This window comes from Dicentrarchus labrax, unplaced genomic scaffold (genome assembly GCF_905237075.1).
Source record: "Dicentrarchus labrax unplaced genomic scaffold, dlabrax2021, whole genome shotgun sequence".
NCBI lineage: Eukaryota > Metazoa > Chordata > Actinopteri > Moronidae > Dicentrarchus > Dicentrarchus labrax.
The window spans coordinates 1,723,898-1,743,574 of NW_026136717.1; the positions used below are offsets into that span (position 1 = coordinate 1,723,898).

At 40.5% G+C, this 19,677-nt stretch overlaps 2 protein-coding genes across 2 annotated transcripts in view; one reads left to right on the forward strand and one right to left on the reverse strand.

Moving 5' to 3' along the window:
* sstr1b (somatostatin receptor 1b) overlaps nucleotides 1-19,677 on the forward strand; it is a 251,490-nt gene that overhangs the window by 179,741 nt on the left and 52,072 nt on the right. The gene's annotated exons all lie outside the window — the stretch shown is intronic.
* Nucleotides 7,522-18,188, reverse strand: rce1a (Ras converting CAAX endopeptidase 1a). Its single transcript, XM_051375245.1, has 8 exons — nucleotides 17,847-18,188; nucleotides 16,988-17,090; nucleotides 16,713-16,796; nucleotides 16,328-16,406; nucleotides 15,975-16,142; nucleotides 15,384-15,455; nucleotides 14,949-15,011; nucleotides 7,522-13,760 (listed from the first exon to the last, which is right to left on the reverse strand). Exons 1-8 carry the CDS (start codon nucleotides 18,014-18,016, stop codon nucleotides 13,531-13,533), a joined length of 969 nt encoding a protein of 322 aa, XP_051231205.1. The 5' UTR covers nucleotides 18,017-18,188; the 3' UTR covers nucleotides 7,522-13,530.

Below are 19,677 nucleotides of genomic sequence, written 5' to 3' on the forward strand. Positions count from 1 at the left end.
TTTTTTATTAATTAAATTAGTCTGAATGGGTTATTTGATTTAGAAAACTGACCTTGGCTGAATCTTTATGCCATTTCTATGCCTAACTTCCTGTCAATGCAATCTGCTGTGTGCTGCTTTGTTGCACCTTCTATCAAAAATAAACTAGCCGCATAATCTCCAGAGCAGAGAGATTCTTCCGTGCCGTGGTGCTTCTGGTCGAATCATGACCATTGTCTAAAATGTGTGCAATCAGTCAGAATATGCCACATCCGGTGGATTTTGTTTAAAAGAGTCCTCCACCAAAAAAATAGCATTGCACTCTTACTGTATAACACATTACCCACAAGAGGTAGAGAGTAGAGGGGATGGGCGGTAAAGAGAGGACAGAGACAAAGACAAAGGTGCACAGCAACAACAATAGCAACAGCTATACTTGTAGAACTAATATAGTAGTAACTAATAATGATGATGATGATGACAAACGCAACAACGATGGGGAATGATGGATAATAATAACAATAACAATAATAATAATAATAATGGCAGGGGGGTCAAGCAGGACCACGGCAGCTATAAGAAGATGACTTGAGGGAAGAATACAAAAACCTAGTGGATCAAAAGTCTATAATAGAGTCATAATTTAACTTTCATTGCTATGCAGATGATACGCAGTTATATCTATCGATCAAGCCCGATGAATTTAATCAATTATCTAAATTACAAACATGTCTTAAGGACATAAAATCCTGGATGAGCTGCAATTTTCTGATGTTAAACTCAGAAAAAAACGAAATTCTTGTACTTGGCCCCAAAAACCTTAGAGGCTCACTGTCTAAAGATATAGTTACTCTAGATGGCATTAACTTGGCCTCTAGCACCACTGTCAGGAATCTTGGAGTTATCTTTGATCAGGATTTGATATTTAATTCCCACATAAAGTAAACCTCTAGCATTGCCTTCTTTCATTTACGTAATATTACAAAAATTACACATCCTATCACAGACAGATGCAGAAAAACTAATCCATGCATTTGTTACTTCTAGGCTGGATTACTGCAACTCTTTATTATCAGGTTGCCCCAATAAGTCCATTAAAACGCTCCAATTAATTCAGAACGCTGCAGCACGAGTACTGACAGGAACTAGAAAAAGAGATCACATCTCTCCTGTACTAGCTTCTCTGCACTGGCTCCCTGTAAAATTTAGAATAGAATTTAAAATCCTCCTCCTCACCTACAAAGCTCTTCATGATCAGGCCCCTTCATATCTTAAAGAGCTATTACCCCTCTAAAACACTGCGTTCTCTGAATGCAGGGCTACTTGTGGTTCCTATAGTCTCAAAAAGTAGAACAGGAGCCAGAGCCTTCAGTTACCAAGCTCCTCTCTTCCAGTTGTGGTTCGGGAGGCAGACACCCTCTCCACATTCAAGAGTAGGCTTAAGACGTTCCTCTTTGATAAAGCTTATAGTTAGGGCTGGCTCAGGTGAGTCCTGAACCATCCCTTAGTTATGTTGCTATAGACTATATAGATTAGACTATCAGGGGATTTCCCATGATGCACTGAGCTCCTCTCTTCCTCTCTCTCTCTTTCTGCACTCATTCATGTCCCATTAATGCATGTTACTAACTTCACTTCTTCCCTGGAGTTCTTGTGCTTTCTCGTCTCGCAGGTTCTCATGGATCCTGGTGGAGCCTCCTGCCATGGTCCTGCTTGACTGCCATTACTAATATCACTGATATTAGTGTTATTATTATTGTTATAAGTATTATTATTGCTATGGTTACTGTTGTTGCTGTTGTCGCTGCTCGTTGTCCCCCATCATTGCTGTTGTCGTCGTCGTCGTCTTCTTCATGTTCATCATCATCAGTCACTACTATTAGTGTAGTTGTTGCTACTGTTGTTGCTGTGCACCTGTCTGTCTGTTTGTCTGTGTGTGTGTCTGTCTCTCTCTCTCTCTCTCTCTCTCTCTCTCTCTCTCTCTCTCTCTCTCTCACCCCAACTGGTCGAGGCAGACGACCACCCACCTAGAGCCGAAGGATCTGTCCTAGGTTTCTGCCTCTTAAAAGGCAGTTTTTCCTTGCCCCTGTCGCCAAGTGCTTGCTCATGGTGGTACTGTTGGGTCTCTGTAAATAATGTTATAAAGAGTTCGGTCTAGACCTGCTCTATTTGAAAAGTGCCCTGAGATAACTTCTGTTATGAATTGGCGCTATACAAATAAAATTTAATTGAATTGAAATTTAATAATTTAGCTCATTTGCAATTCAACAAAAGTTTTACTGACAGGAGTTTTTCGCTGCAATATCACAAGTGGTCACTAGGTAAAATTGGTGCCACAATGTCTAGTTCAAGTGTGAACCTAACATGACGTCACCCTTTGGTTTGTGGAGTACCGTTTCGAAGACTCCAGTTCTGTGTTTTGGCCACCGCCATGACAGTAAAACGGAGCCAGTGCGAGCCAGCAGACGTGACATACTGCAAGTTGATCTACGCTCATTGGTTGAGCAGTTTTGACTCGTCCATAGCCCGAAACAATGCCGGCTCACCTGGTCACACACAATCTTGTATTACAGCTAAACAGTACACTAAAATAGTTTCAGTTTCTGAAAGATTTTAAGCGAGAAATAGTCAACACAGTAACAGAATCTAGCTTCATATTTGATCAGCACTGCCTAGTTTGACAGTTTGAGCTGAGTTTTGTGCGCTGAGCTGGACAGAATCGCTGAAAGCGACCTGTCAATTAAAAGTTAGCCCCGCCCAAAAGCACACGCGGCTTTATCGTCTATTTTAAATTAAATTAGACCATAATTTACTAAATGAACATCATAATGTATTGAATAAAAAATAAAATAAAAACTAGCGACTGAGACCCTAAACTTATCAGGAACCTGTTTACTGAGCCAATAAAGTGTCAAGTCAGCTCATTCTCCATTCAAGTGAATGGGATCGCTGTGTTATTGCAGCCAACTGTGCTGCCACCTGCTGGAATTTACACAGAATGCAGGTTTAAGACACTTCGGGGTCGGCTTCACTTTTCAGAACTGGAAGCTCTGTCCATTATATATACTGTCAATGGTCTAGTTCTATTATATCTACTGTATGCTTTAGCCTGCAGCAGATATGAAGAGTGGTAAGCTCAATTCTTTCTAACTCCAAACCCCAATTTATCAGTCCCAAATGACGCGGACTCAAGTGACATCACTTTTATCCGACTTCCCACAGCTTCCTCAAGTGCAATATTTAAAGGCTTTTTTCAAATATGCAGTTGGACTCCTCAAAACCTGGAAATATTTTCACCAGTGTGGTCACACTAGCCTTCTGGTCAGAAGACAAGTACAAGTCAGCTTTTTCAAGCCTACCCCAACCCCTGTGTTTGTGGAAGTGCAGAAAAGTGCAACAGAGCAAAGCGTATTGTTTAATGTACACCTTGCTTCCATGACTATGAATCACTCAAGGGGCCAGTATGCTTTCACCAGGGGCGTCCAACAATCATGTCCACTTCATGCAGTGATTGGCCAGGTGTGTGGAGTTGCCGTTATCGCAAAAGTCTCTCTTTTTAGTATTCCCGCAACAACGTTGGTCAGAATTGGCAATTTTCTGCCCGACTTGGCTACTTCTTCTTTGATTGCGTGGGTCATAATTCTTTTTGACAGCTTGAGATGATTTGAGCAATTATAGCTACAGTCCAGTGAGACGGCTTGTTCTCACCTCCAGTATGATTGAGACGGACAGAGCCCTGAGCACGGGCGGTTGTGGCTCAGAGGCAGAGCAGGTCGTTCCTTAATTGGAAGGTTTTGGGTTCGATCCCCGGCTCCTGGTGCCACATGTTGAAGTATCCTTAAGCAAGATACTACTGATGATGCTGTGCATCAGTGTGTGAATGTGTGTTAGTTTCTGTTCAATTGCCATCACTGAGTGAATGTGTGTGAAAGGGTGAATGTGGCACGTAGTGTAAAAGTGCTTTGAGTGGTCAGAAGACTAGAAAGGCACTATACAAGTACAGGTCCATTTACAATAAGCTCAACCCATCACACAGGGACTGAAAGCTGCTGATGGTTGGTAAACCAAGTTTTTTCCTATAAAATTATTTTTTCTCTGTGATAAATGCCTTGTAAAAGCTTCCAAATTGTTCATATGAGTGAAGACGTTTTTTTAAATATACTGTATCAAACCTCCAGATCTACTGCCACCATCACAGACTGTGCAGTATTTCTAACATTTACAGGGTGTATTTTTTTATTTTAGTAAAGAAACTCTAACCAGTTGGAAAGAGTTTGTAGATTATTTTTGTCTCAGAATCCTTTTGGATATGTATAACACTTTAAAATACCGCTGTGTGGAATAAACTTTGATGTGGGGTAAGACACAATGTCCAATTCACTGCAGCAGTTCTCCCTTTGAGACACAGCTTTTTGATATCCCCCACCAGCACTCACTGTAAATTGGAGCTGGACAGTGTCTGAGACTTTTCCCTGAGGCCAGCTGGCTTTTACCCGCAGTATGCATGTACTGTATAGGTATAAATCTATTAAAACCACTAGCTAAATGTGACATGTTGTCCCATTACCATTAGGTATTTTGCACACTGAACTAACGGTGAAATTCCACCGGGCACGGCTTTATGACACCATGTCTGCAACGTGGTTTGGCTCCGTCATCCGGCATCATTCAGAAGCAGAGTGTCATTGCTGACCCTATTTTGTCCTTTAGCTTATTAATAGGTTATAACCACCTCACTATCCACTCCCAAAACTCCTATAATTAAATTCCAGGCCTCGTCCTTTTTTGTGTTGTCAAATCTCACATGACCTGCCTGTAACTGGTTGACTTCTGGCGTGCTGCCACAGGTTGTGGCATGATGTTAATCCATAGTCAGCACGTTGTATTTATTTAAAACATTTTCTGGATTTGACTTCCTGCCAGAGCGATCTGCTCTGTGCTGCTTGACTTGGGGTGGGTTGCAGCTAGTGTCATGATAGACCAGAGCAGATCGCTTTGGTGGAATCACTAGCATTATCTAGAATGGGCAGGATCAGCTGGAACACATCGCAGAAGCACCTGGTGGATTTTGTCTCTATGGTAAAATCCAGGAAACTAAATGTTTCATTTACAATGCAATTCTGTTTTGTTTTTTTTGTAAGGCGCCAAATCATAAGAAAACTTATCTCAGAACACTTTTCAAACAGAGAGACCCAACAGTTCCCACCACTACAACTACCAGCACAAGCACTATGTCCAAATGGACAATGAGAATGTCTCCCCTTGATATTTTTGTTCAGCAACTGTCTATCCACACTAAAGTAAAGGGAGCGTGGGATCAGGTAGCTGCTTTATTAGAAGCAATCCAGTGATGTCAGGCCCAAAAGGAAGCAACAGCTTCAGAGACAGAAAACGTAAAATGAATCATTTGATTAATTTTATTTCAACAATAAATAAAGCTCAGGGAGAAATCATTTGATCTTTTCCTTTTGTAGGACAGCATCAGGCTGAGTGCCACTGAGCAGAGAGTGCTCTCAATGTCCACACAGCTCCCTGCTCTGGAGGGACTGTCCAACATGAGTCCACTCCACAAGCTCCTCTGCCACAAGACAACATGGCCCCCTCTCATCAGTCCAGGACATCCACAAGTGCACCTTCCAGTCAGCCAGTCCTCTCTAAACAGAAGGAGCAATACAAAATGTGCTGCTTTTTTCAATTGTTTGGCATTCTGTTATTTAAATGTGTTGCTTTATATATTCTGTATATATATATTTTTTTTATAATTTTTTAATAAACACTTTTATTGGTGGCAAATTCAGTGAATTAAAAAACATTTTTTAATGACTAATTCTGGGTCCTTTTTGATCACTTATTCAGCCTATCAAAACACTGCAAGAAATGTATTAAATTATGAAATCATATTATGATATTGTAGGGGTCCTCCATCATTGATTTTGTTGATTTTGTTATATTTATATATTTGTCATAAAGTCTGAACACACACTGTGTCTGCAAAGGTGTAAATCTTATCAGCGCTTTTAGGTGCACACTGTCACTGTACTCATGCTGCTGCATTCTGCAATAATATATGTTCTTGTATGAATAATATCTATCCATCCATCCATTCATTTTCTGTTCCTGCTTATTCTCTTCAGTGTTGCCGAGGACTGGATCCCAGCATGCACTGAGTGTTAGCAGGTTATGACTTGGACAGGTCAACCCTTTGGATACACTGGGAGCCACAGATAAATTAAAAAAAGATTCAGACTGGTCTGATGTGAGAACCTTAAGGCCTGCTGTGGTCTGAGAAGCTAGCAACTATAAATGACTGCAAAGAATTTTGAACGTTTTGTCACCAGTACAGAAACACTAGCTAACTGCTAAAGTCTGATAAGGTCGATATATTAAACTCATAACTAACAGCAATGGTTTAATAATGTGTATATTGATTACTGACGGTAATGTCAGGCTATTTATCAACGTTTTGTACTCACTTTCTAATGGCCAGACTCCTCGTGAAAGATATTGTAGTGTGTGACCCTGTTGCTGATCAGTCACGTAGTGTGAAAACCACAACTTCAAGACTCCCGATTAAAGGACAGGAAGAAGTGCGAACAGAAAAGAGATCTGACCACTTTGAAAGTCACATAGTGTGTGTTAAAGCTGCAAAAGGTAATTTTTATGAAGATCTCATCTCTCATTCCCAAGTTATCAAATACTGTCACTGGAAATGAGACTTAGCAATCAACTTTCTTCAAGCCTCCAACTCAAAGAGTCTTTATATATATCTTTCTTGGCTCTGATTGGTTACTGCAGCTTTAACCAAACCTCAACTATAGTGGTGGCAGGTCAGAAAAATGACATATTTTGCACTTTGGTTCAGAGGACTTGCAGCTCTGAAAATAAAAGTATGTAGGAAGAAGAATGGGACAAAGGAGATGAAGAAAGCAGGGAGGGGGGTAGGACAACACAGTTCTTACCATAGTCCTCTAATTAGAACAACATGGAGCATTGCTAAAGGCTATGTATGGGTGCGTGGGTGTGTGTGTGTGCGCTGATGGAGATCTATGTATTGTTTTTATTGTCCCAGCGGAAATAAAAGCTGTCTGTCTGTGCAATGTGTTTTAAGTTTTCCCATGAGGCTTGAGTGTGTGAAGCATCAGTCCAAAATGATATACACACCATGTGTACTGGTTTCTTACCAAAGCCACTAGAGCGTGAGTGTGGATAAAGAAACCTTTGGCCGCTGACTTCCTGTACATAATGCTTAGTGTCTCTATTTGCATATGGTTCATCCTTTGAAAGTTAATGAGATACGCAGTGCAACATAACTGGGAATGTCTACATCTGAAAGCAGCTGCTGTGGCTTGACATGTCAACAGGGATGTTGTTTTGAGAGCTGTGCATCTGTATATTGTTGACCGGATTTAGTTACGCTCTGGAAGAGCAACAGTTCTGACAGACATTTAAATTTGCAGAGACCACAGAGAATGAGAAAAAATTTGCAACATCTGGATGGACATCTGTCTAATGAGGCATCAATGACAGCACAGACACTTAATGTATAAAATCACATTATTTATTTACAAATAGATATTTTGCAGAGAGATTCCAAAGTTTCTGTAAAAGATTGTCATACTAAAAGACGATTCTGTTGTCTCTTAACTTGAATTGTACAACAAGTGTGACACAGTGAGCATAAAATACATGCACATATATGTACACTCTGTTCCTGTCACCAAAATAGATCTGGTTACAAAATATATATAGTGCTCAATATAAACATCTGTGGATTTCTGTTTCGCCAGCTGACTCGCTATTCGTATTTCACAAGTTCTAGGTGTTGTATACTAAAATAACGGAGCTGCTAAAGCTTAGCAAAAATAGACTGCGGTCTCTCCCCATAATGTTACAGATGTGCAGGTTCTGCATCTTCAACAGCAAACACTGATTTGTCGTTGTTGGCTGAGGACGCCGTTCAGGAAAAGTGTTTTTTTCTTTTTTACAGCAGTGAAGGCAAAACGAGTGTTTCGCCCATAATTGTGTCTGAGGTAAAACCAGTGACACAGAGGCTCAAGATCAGGTACAGAAAAGGCAAAAGAAAAAGCATTCTGCACAGCAGCCTGTTTGCTAATAATATAATGAGACTTCTGGGAAAAGGGGTCTCTTTTTACAGGAAAGAATTAAAGATCCCCTCCAGACATGTATTATGATATATGACAAACAGTCTGCTTGGAAGTGTGTCTGATATGGGTTTTTTGCTAAAGAAAAATTATAAATTCCACATTAAAACCTGTCCATAAAAAAAAGTCCAATTTGTTCATTTCTAAAGTTTTCAGTGGATGTGCACTGGTGGCTTCAAGTTTCTACATTATACTGTACTGAATGGACTGTTTTAAATTATACAGCACCACAACAATGATGCTAGAATTACATGTTTTGTAAAATCTACATATAGTGGCTTTAAAGCGGCAGTAGGTAATTTTTAGAAAAAATAATGTTTTGTCACATTGCTGAAATTTTCACTATATCCTGACAGTAGTAAATGAGACAGATAACCCCAAATCATCAAGTATCGATGCTGGGAATGAGACTCAACTATCAACTATCTTTAAGCCAACAACCCAAAGCGTCTTTCTATCTTTCTTCATTCTGATTGGTTGTTTTCGTTCAGGCCCAGTAGATTCTTACAAATGCCATTAGGAGCACTAGGAGGAGCCAGAGGATCAGGATTTCTTCACAGATTATCTGTCTCATGTACTACTGTCAGGATATAGTGAAAGTTTCAGCAAATATGACAAAAAGTTATGTATATAAAAGTTACCTACTGCAGCTTGAAATGAGTTTAGAAATCAGGTACATCATCATTTCTATACAGTGTAATTTAATTATAACCCTAACTGTAACCCTGTATTTTGAAAAATAAACAAACTATACCACTCTCAGATTTACTTGACTGGGACGTGGGTTATTGCTGTACAGCTTTATAAAGCCTGGTTGCAAAAGAAGAAAACAAATCTGAATCTATAGTACAGCGATGATTATTTACAGGCAGCGAGTGGATAGGCTCCAAGAGAACGATGTGGGTGGCAGGAGGAACTGAAACTTTTTAACAGGGATTCAGCATCAGTGAGAGTCTCACCATGGGGTCCCTCCGCTCTGCATCAATCTCCTCTATTGGGGCATAATTGGGTAAAAGCTAAAGGAAAAATAAGTTAGAGTGAATTGGTTTTCCAGTGACTAATGACTGATGTCAGAGAGGCTGATAAACAGAATGGAGAGGTCCTCAGTTCCCCTCACTCTAACAGTCCTCTAACAAAGCGCTCTGACGCCCTCTGCTGGGAGCTTTAGGTAACTCCTATCACAATAACTCTACTTGTCCAAGTTCACTACCTGCCAAAGGTTTGAAAACTTAAAAAAATACCCGCCATGAAAAATGTAACTGGACAAAATGATGAGTACACATACACAGCACCGTTTTATCCACAGAATCTACTGCTGTACTTGCTCAGTCACATAAAAGGGTTCAAAAACGTTCCAACAAATAGAATTTTATTGCTGAAGACCCAAGCAGCCCACTTTTCTTCTTCTTCTTCTTCACAGTACGAGTATAGCTTATAGTGTTTCTGCCATTCTTCCTGTCACTCTCAGAAGCACATCGAATAAAGCCGACCATTAGTTGTAAATAACTAGTCAATCGGTCAGTCCAACAGGGGAAAAAAAGATTGTCTAGTTCTGCAGTTCAGTCAATTCACAGCAAGGACGCTGGCTGTGCCAATCAGTCTCTGAGCAAAATGAAATAACATTTTTCAAAGAAAGAAAAACTCAGTGATGCACCCAATGTGTCCTCTTGGGAAAAATAATATTAAGGTAAATGTTGGTAATATTCAATCAGAGTTCCAGAAATCCCTCCACAGTTTATAAATCTACAGATACGCTGTGTATGAGAACCCTAAGAAATCATGGTACCAAATTTTAATAGTGACTGGTTTAGAGATTGTAAGCGCCTGTTGGCAAGAATGGAGTGGAAACACTAACTCAAACTTATGAAAACAAGGCTTGGAGGCTGTTTTAAAACATCAAAGTAAAGATCTTAGAAACTCCAACTGGAGGTTGACAACATACAACAATCTCCAGCTTTAAGACCCAAACATACTCTGTGTAATGGCACAAATACAGATGCTTCAGGCTACTGTGATTTTATGAGTGAGAATGAAAACAGCTGTATGTTTTCACATATAACTCTTTTCCGGGTTCATTTTGGCCAGTTTTACAATAGGGAATACAGAACTGAGGTGACTAAAAGCAGCTCCATCCAGGACTTGAAGGACAACAGGGGACAGGAGAGGTTAGGTGGCACCAGAGCTGGTGACTGTTGGAACAGTTTCATTTTGTTTCTCTCAAGTTTAAAGTGTGCTTTATGATGAGTTAAAGGTCTAATGTGTAACATTTAGGAGAATCTATTCATAATATTCATAGGTATGTTTGCATTAGTGTATAATCACCCGAAAATAGGAATTGTTGTGTTTTCATTAGCTTAGAATGAGCTGTTTTTATCTACAGAGGGAGCAGGTCCTCTTATGGCGGAGTCTGCCATGTTGAACCACCATGTTCCTACAGTAGCCCTGAACAGAAAAACCAAACACTGGCTCTAGATAGGGCTTTTTGCATTTTTCACAAGTTTTGCTGCCACCATATGTTCTCCTACACGTTTGGAAGGCAAGCAGTGTTCAGTTGGTTGTAATCTGCATCTTCACCGTTAGATGCCACTAAATCCTACACAGTGGTCCTTTACAAGGCAGTTAAGCTAGTCTTAGTTGGGTAAAAGAGAAATATTAATTCAGAAGGTGTATGGTATGGTATGGTGGTATGGTTGTATTTTTCTGTTTAATACAGGAAATATGTGTTAGAAAATTTCCTTTCTTGACATTTTGAGTTTTTATTCTGTTTGTTGAAGCTATGACAGCTTAGAACACCTAGCAAATTTACTGCTACTCTCCTAGCTGAAACATTCACAAACATATCTGCAATCTGCGGTTTATGGGATGACGGGGGCCAGTTGGAAAATTTGTATGTATTGCCCAACACTATACTATATTATTATACTATACAGACACAGATCGATGCAAACTTGCCCATGGACACCAGACAAGCACACCCTACAATCGCTGGTTTGCATAGGCGAACACAATGCACAAGATGGTGACTTCCTGACAGCAAGAAGAGCTCCTTTTGTAGAAATGTTGGTGTGACCTGACCCCTAACATAATTCTAGAGTCACAACGACAGTCATTTCTGTCATTGCAGCCCAGTTAGCCAAAGGACATCAGAGTACACCTTACTCTTACAAGTATGTACAACCCATCATTTGTGCACTTACAGAGAGTATGTTTACGGCTTTATGAACAGTGATGGCCCCGCCACCCCCTAAGCTATGCCATCACCAACAAAGCTACCAGCAATGACACATGCAGAGGTATATAAATAAGCATTAATATATCGTACAAAAAAACACTGACTGATTCCAGCACAAGTGTTCTCTACAACAGCAGAGTCAAACAAAGCTCAACTGTTAAAAACAAGCCCATGACATTAAAAACAACTGTAGATAATGTAGATTGCATTCCCAAGACCATTTTACACTGTAAAACACCAACATTCCTCTGCTGGAGTGCAGCAACAGTTCAGCAACCTCAGACGGAAGAGGCAAAGATGCCAACGTCTCTATGAGCCTATACAGAGCAGAATGCAGTGCAGCCATAAGACGTTTTGAGTAAGGGTTGTGACTCTCACCGTCTTCAACAAGCAACCCACGTGTCTCACTCAGGTGAGGCTCAAAGGCGTTAAAGGATCATTTTATTTGAACAGTCCGCCAACAGCTTATAGAGTATTTGGAACAATTCTACTGTTTTGCTTTGTCTGATTATCTATAGAGTATATGTGACAACTCATGAACATACCAAGATGTTTTTGTGCCTAAACCTAACCAGTATCAGAAAATGGTTTTATTTGTTGAATCTCAACTAATAAGCTGCTGAAATGTTACAAATACTCTATAAACTTCCTGTTGGCAGACTATTCAAATAAAGTCTTACCAGATAATTATGTTTTATTATTATTTTATTACAACTGTAATAAGCAAAAATTGGACACCAAACTAGCCCTACGCCTGCTTCTTTTACATTAAAATGAATCCAACTAGCACTGAAAGCTGCAGTAGGTCACTTTTGCAAAAATAACTTTGCTTCATATATTTGTTAAACTCACTATATCCTGACAGTAGTACATGAGACAGATAATCTGTGAAAGAAATCAGGTTCTTCTGGCTCCTCCTAGTGCCCTTAGGCACTAAGCAAGAATCCACCGGGCCACAATGAAAACAACCAATCAGAGCAGAGAAAGATGGAAAGATACTTTGGGTTGGAGGCTTGAAGGTGGTTGATTGTTGAGTCTCATTCCCAGTGTTGATATTTGACAACCTGAGAATGAGACTCAACAATTAACTATCTTCCTCTGATTGGTTGTTTTCATTCAGGCCCAGTGGATTCTTGTAAATTCCATTAGAAGCACTAGGAGGAGCCAGAGGAACCTGATTTTTTCACAGATTATCAGTCTCATGTACTACTGTCAGGATATAGTGAAGGTTTCAGCAAATATGACAAAAAGTTATTTTATAAAAGTTACCTGCTGCAGCTTCAAAATCCAATTTATGTAATTTAACCTGAACCCAAGCCCCAAAGCAACAAAATGCACCCAACCCGAGCCAAAATACTACACTAATAGACTCAACAACTTGGGTCTTATTTTCATATTTTTAGCCAAACGAGCAGTCGAATGATTAGACAGGTTGTGAATAAACTAAATAACATATAATGTAAATGACTTTACTGGAGGTGAAAGTGAGAAACCAGGAAGTGGATTGATGCTTACGATGGAACAGTTTGTGTAATGATTTGACTGTTGCCCTCATGTTTTCTCTTCCAAAAAAGCCGGACTAACCTTTCCAACTTGACTTACTAGTAATGTGGTTATTTTATCATTACTTAGAGAAATGACTGCCAGAATTACAAAAATAAGACCTATGTTGTAATAACCAGAAGTATCCATTAAAAGAGATGAGGCAGGCTGAGTGGAAAATTTGTACACCAAAAAGGTACATTTTGACGCTTCATCACAAATTGATGAGATCTATCAATAGGATCTGAGGAGGAATTGTTCTTCAGTGTTTAACTACACTAAAACCACGTATCATGGTGGCAGCGTAGACTACAGAGGCTGTCCTGGAATGGGTGTCTTGGGTTTATTCCCAGCAACCCTATCTACTCAAAATGAGTCACTCAGAATTAAGAGCATCAGCTGATTAACTGAAGTGTGTCATGTAAATGTACGGACATATCAAGGGTCTATAGACCATAGAAAATGGCTACAGATTTCCCCTCATCTCCATGGCAACTTAGCCCGCACGGCTGTCAGCGCTGTCAGCCCAAACCGGACCTGACCTGAATTCTTAACTTGGCAAAATAAAAATCACCCTCAACTGCTTCGTCAATGGAAGTGTGTTGAGGGCTGGGATCAGGAGAGGCAGAGAGAGCTGGGGGAGGAGGTGAGGGTGCACACTGGTGTGGGGAGGCCATAGTAGGAGGGGTCAGTGAAGGGGAAGAGGAAGAGGAGGAAGAGGAGGACCCCCAACAGGTAGGAGGAAAGGACGGTGAGGCGGTGGGGGTGCTCCAGCGCCGCACTGATGGCAGGGAAACCCATGTAGTTGCAAAAGGAGTGGCAGAGCACCGGACCCATCAGGTGACCTGCAGCACACGGGAGGAGGACATGTTAACACTGGAGGGGTGTAAGGGTACAGGGACTCCGAACCATTTGGTACACGATGTTTGGTTCAGTAGACTACTTTTTTAGCCTAATTAAGCTTAAAGTAGGAAATAGATTTTCTGTATCCGTGAGTAAGCTTTTGATAATATTCATAGAGTGTACTGATTAAAAAGCTGCTAGAATTGCACATTAAATTCAAAATGGCCAACTTCCTGTTGGGTTTGGTGTATAGGTCCAAGAGGGTTTTCTGTATGTCTAGAGGTGATACATGTGCCTACCAATTTCATATATCTCCATGATACAGGACGCTGGAAGTGCTTTTTTGAAAATATGTAGGAGGCGCTATTGAGCCATTTTGCCAGACCAATGCGCAAGATCAATATATAATGTAAAGTTCTACCATTTAGGACCAGAGTTTAATAAGTTTGAGGATGTTTTGCCCTTCCAAAATGCCAAAAACTGTTAAAAACAAAACACTGACATTGTTTAACAAGATTCATAATATCTAGTCAATCTGCTAGGAATAGTACATAAAAGTCTAAAACATGTAATTTCCTGTTGCCAGTAGGAGATGATGATTGAATATTTGCATGTAGTTGTGTAGCTGCAGGGCGGGACTCTTATCAAGCATTTTGGTGCGGATTGGAAAAAGTTCTTAAATAATTAACAACAACCTCCTTTTTCTTGGTAAAACATTTGGGGGTCATGTCATGGGCACGCCCATCAATGAAAACTCAAGATTTTGATAACGTTTAATTAATACAGCGTGTGTAAATCGGCAAAAATTTCAAACATATCAGTGCCACTGGGGCTGGTCTTTAATGGCTGTTAAGCCATTTTGCCACGCCCATGTGCAAACCCATAGAATACGTACATTTCCGCCACAACTGACACGTGGGCAACCTTTCATGTTTCATTTTCATGTTATGGAACATCAAAAACCACCAAAAATGTGATTATTTCAGCCCACTTTCAATAGGGTTCCTCTATACAAGAAGAAATATGGCCAATGAGCTGCAATTTAATACTTACATTTTTCAAAAGAAATGAAAGAAATGACCAATAATCAATTCAAAACATTGAAATAGATGTTGACTGGGTTAATGAAATATTTCATGTCCGAAAATTGTCTCCACCCATGATGTATAATGTCAATGAAAACTCCTCACCTGTTCTGATGAAGATGAAGGCAGTGTAGGCCCCAAACACCGCAGTGTAGGAGAACTGGAACACTGTTGTAGACCAAAGAAATATGGATCCTCAATCTTTCTGCTATTGTACCTCCAACACTGACAGTGTAATACAGTCACACTGACTATGTCTTATTTTCCACTGTTATACAGAATCTGACAATATCCCACATTTGATAAGTGTCACGTAAACTGCAGTTGGATATTATTAATTAGGTCTTATTCTGAATGGAGCATTTTCAGATTAAGACGTGGAATATGCTGATATTATTCAGGTATTAGGATCATCCTTTGGACATTGGTCATTAACAGCTAGTGTAAACAGAGTATGCACATCTACATGTCAATGGGAAAAAAGTGGACTGTTTTATGGATGTAAAAGTAGTCAGTGAATATCATTAGACCAGCTCTCACCAGCAGAGAGGAAGATCCCTGACAGCGTGCCCTGTCTGAACCTCAGCAGCTCGATCACATGGTGGAAGTGAGCTGGAAGAGAGACGACAACGTGTAAAATGTGCCCAAGTCTTTAAGACTGCTACTTAGATTAAAAATAAAACGCAAAATTATAAAAACTAGGAATATTAGTGCTCTTTCAGATAATATGTTCTTCTGAGGTGCAAAAAAATGCATCATCCCCTCGTGCAGATTCATTTGAAAAGTCTACACTGCCCCCTTCCTATTTCAGCATAAAGCCAGATCCATAAAGAAATGGTCAGCATCGATCCCATCCAACACCTTTGGGATACACTGGAACGCCGACTGCCGACCAAGCCTCATCACCCAACAGCCCAGTTGCAAAGCAGCACATTGACGCCCATGCTTTTGGAATGACCTCAAATACTGTATGTGGGTTCAGCTAAGCTTCATATGTTTTCGTATGTTTCATGATGTTGATTCATTTTCATTAATTTGCAGCCTGGAACAGTGAGAAAAATGCATCCAAAGATCCAAAAGAGTAGAGCAAGGATCTGAAAACAGCTGGAAGGAAACAGTGGCAGAACTCACCCACTCCAAAGAAGAGGGGGCAGGTGAAGATGGCAGTTGAAGGACCAGCACAGGGGACCAACATGGGCAGCATGCAGGCCCTGAACACCAGCTCCTCTGTTAACGGTGCCACCACCTGATTCCTCAGCCAGCGCATGTCGCTGAAACACAACATCCAGAACCAGGGGTCTGCAGGAAGACGCAGGTTATTACATCAGGCACTTCAGCACAGAATGATGTGTATTTTCTGAAAATATATAATATAAGAAACGGCTGTTATGTGGCTGTCAAATTGCACCGAAAATTCTAACAGCCCTAAATGTCATGAAAAAAAAAATCAAAGAGGATAAAGGACAGCATGTTGGCTGTCTCACCAAAGGCGACCCGGATCCCATCCATGAAGCTCCAGGGACAGTCCATAGCCAGCTGCATGAGGGGGCCCAGAAACAGGACCTGCAGCACGGGACCACACACACAAAACAGGTTGTGTGTTCACCCAGGGGGTTGGGTTTGACTGAGAGGGGTTTTATCACTTCATGGATTACTATATGTACTGTAGACAGTTCAACTGCCAGTGTTTATTTACATCCTTTAGCTAATTGCCACAATTTAACTGTTACCTTTTGCCACTTTGACCATGTATCCACTTTTAGATGATTTTTTTCAATAATCTATAGATTAAATAATTTTTTAACAATTTTATTTTTCCAACCCAAACTTCAGCCCAGCCAGTGGCTCGTCACTATGTGTGTGTCTTACCATGGTGAGCAGCAGAGGAAGTGTGATGGCAGGAATGAGGCCTTCAAATCGCATCCCCATGAGAGCTAGTAACGATGGCCCAGTCTGACACACACACACACACACACACACACACACACACACACACACACACACACACACACACACACACACACACACACACACACACACACACAGACAAATGTGTCAGACAGCAGCAGCACATTAATGAATAAATGCAATCCTTGGGTGTTCAAACAGAATGGTGGTCAGTGGTTTCTGAGATGTGGACTCACCCTGACGCCTGTGAATTCTCTCCATGCCCACACAAAGAGAGGCGACAGGCCTGACACGATAAGCACACTGGTGAAGCGTCTCTTTATCACAGTGGGGTGATCCCTGAGCAGTGGAGTGGAGACAGGAAAATCACCATCATCAACAGCACAGAGGACACAGCTCAAGCTGCCACAGCCAGCTGAGCAGGAACCACTTAAAGGCAAAGGTAGTCCAAAGATTGATACGTGGACACTTCTACGATACCACGTTTTAAATTATACAGCACTTTCGTTTGATGGTATCAAAAGTACCAAAGTGAGGCTGAAACAATGGGGCAGAAAATCAACTGCTCATTATGTTTCAGTGACTCTTCCTGTACCAGCACTGTGTGCAGGTTGTTTGTTGATAAAAAACAAACAAACAACAACAACAAAAAACCAAAGTAAAAACCAAATAAGATAGTTGATTGTTAAGTCTCATTCTCATTCTCAGGATGTCAAATATCAATGCTGGGAATTAGATTCAACGATCAACTACCTTCAAGCATCGTTCTCTCTTTCTCTGCTCTGATTGGTTGCTGTTTTCATTCGGGCCCGGTGGATTCTTGTAAATCCCATTATGAGCACTAGGAGGAGCCAGAGGAACCTGACTGTTACACAGAGTATCTGTCTCGTGCTACTGTCAGGATATAGTGAACGTTTCAGCAAATAGAACAAAACGGTTTTTTTTATAAAAAGTTACCTACTGCAGCTTCAATGTAAAAGCATGTTGAGTGTCCAGTCACATACTTCTAGATAATGTCGGAGTGAACGCAGTACAACGGAATCACGTAGTAAAGAGCAACACAAGCATACAGTGCTAACAGAGAGTGTGTGTCACCTCGGCAGGTCGCTCCTCCACACGTACAAACTGCCGACATAAGAACAAGCCAGCAGCAGACAGGACAGCACCGACACCCAGCATAAACCTTCTGGAGGGACGAAGTCGCCATTGCTGTGTTTCATCTCCTCTGTCAGAAGGGTCGGTGATAAATCCTCCTCCATTGCCATGGCGACTGCCTGTTGAGAGCTAACCAAACAACTACTTGGCACCGGGGCGGTCGCTGGACCATCTAACGGGATCAAACGGCCTCCAACATGAGGTGTGAAGTTGTCAGCCGTCTCCTTTCAAAATGTGAGCTAACGTGGCTAGCTGGAGTGCTAGCTTCCGCGGCGCAGTATATCGACGTCATCAAATGTTTTTTCTTCTTCTTCCAGGCAAAGGCAGCTAGCATTCTTGTTGTCGCATTGCCGCCATCTTGTGGAGTTGATCATGCTCTTCAATGTTCATGTCCTTCGTTAGGTGTGTTCCATAAGCCCTGTTCAAACAGCCATTGTCTGCTTCCTGCCTCCATTACTCCAATATATACACCGTTAGTAGATTCATTCACTTCCATTCAGTGGGGCTTTATTAGCATGGGAAATAAACGTTTAACTACATTGGCAACGCAAGTGTAAAATATATGTACAGTATATACAGATTAGTAAATGGAGTTGCCATTTGTCAAAACATCGAATCAAACTTAAACAAAACTGCTCTGTTAAAAAAAAACATCAGCCCACCCAGGTGCATGCTGGTCCTATGCTTGCCTCACATATATCCTCAGGTGTGCAGAGTTTACGCAAAATAAAACAAAACATTTATATTTCTGACATACCATAGTATGGTTTCATTAGTATATATTAGCGAACATAAGAATGGTTGTGTTTTTGTTACCCTAAAATCAACCGCTTTTATCTTTATCTTGTTTCTACAGTAGCCCAGAGACTTTCACATTTTCCGTGAGTTTCCTGGCCACCGTAGTTTATCCTTTATGCTTGTAATAGGAGGGTAATGGGTGGGGGTTGTAATCTTTAACTGTACCGCTAGATGACTTTAAATCCTACACACTGGTCCTTTAATCAGAAAATATAAACATATCATAAAAAGTCTAAAAAAGATCCATTTTGTAATTGTTCTTAAACTTTTGACCATGTCACACGAGATCTTCAGCAGCAGATGGAGTTTGCCCAGTTGCCATGGAACTGTAGATGTTCAAATTTGCATTCTTTTTTTTCGGTTCATGTTGGCATACTTTTCTTGCTATTATGCATCCCTGAACAATCTCTGGAACAGAAATCACAAAGCACTCGTCAGGTAGACATTATGAAGTACTTTTGATGTTTTTAAAATAGTTTTAATGTATTTTTTTCTTGCATTCTCCACACAGTTGTCAGTAGTTTAAATCAATTTGAACAGACTCTCATATGAGAGTTCACTGCAGAGGAGAGAAACACAATATGAAGAAAGAGCATGTGCTCACACTTGTATATTTTTCATAATCCATATTTGGAAATAATAACATTCAAATATATAGCATACCAACCAACAGTTTCCATGAAGTGTTCAAACACTGTCCAAAATAAGTTTAAGCAAGTTTAAATAAGTAATAAAGAGTTTATATGTGACTGTAGTGTCTTTATTCTACTAGAACATGTTTTTGTTTGTAGAAAACAGATACTGTCACCAGATGGCGCCAAAGTAGTGTTCTAAACTGGCATTCATTATGACTTTTATTAGTATTACAAAGCAACAATCTGGATTTTCTGTTGTATTTTTATGCATTATTCAGAGCCTGGGGCAGGATGAGACCTTTTGTTTCATGATTCCAGGAGTGCTGCTCAGCCTGTGG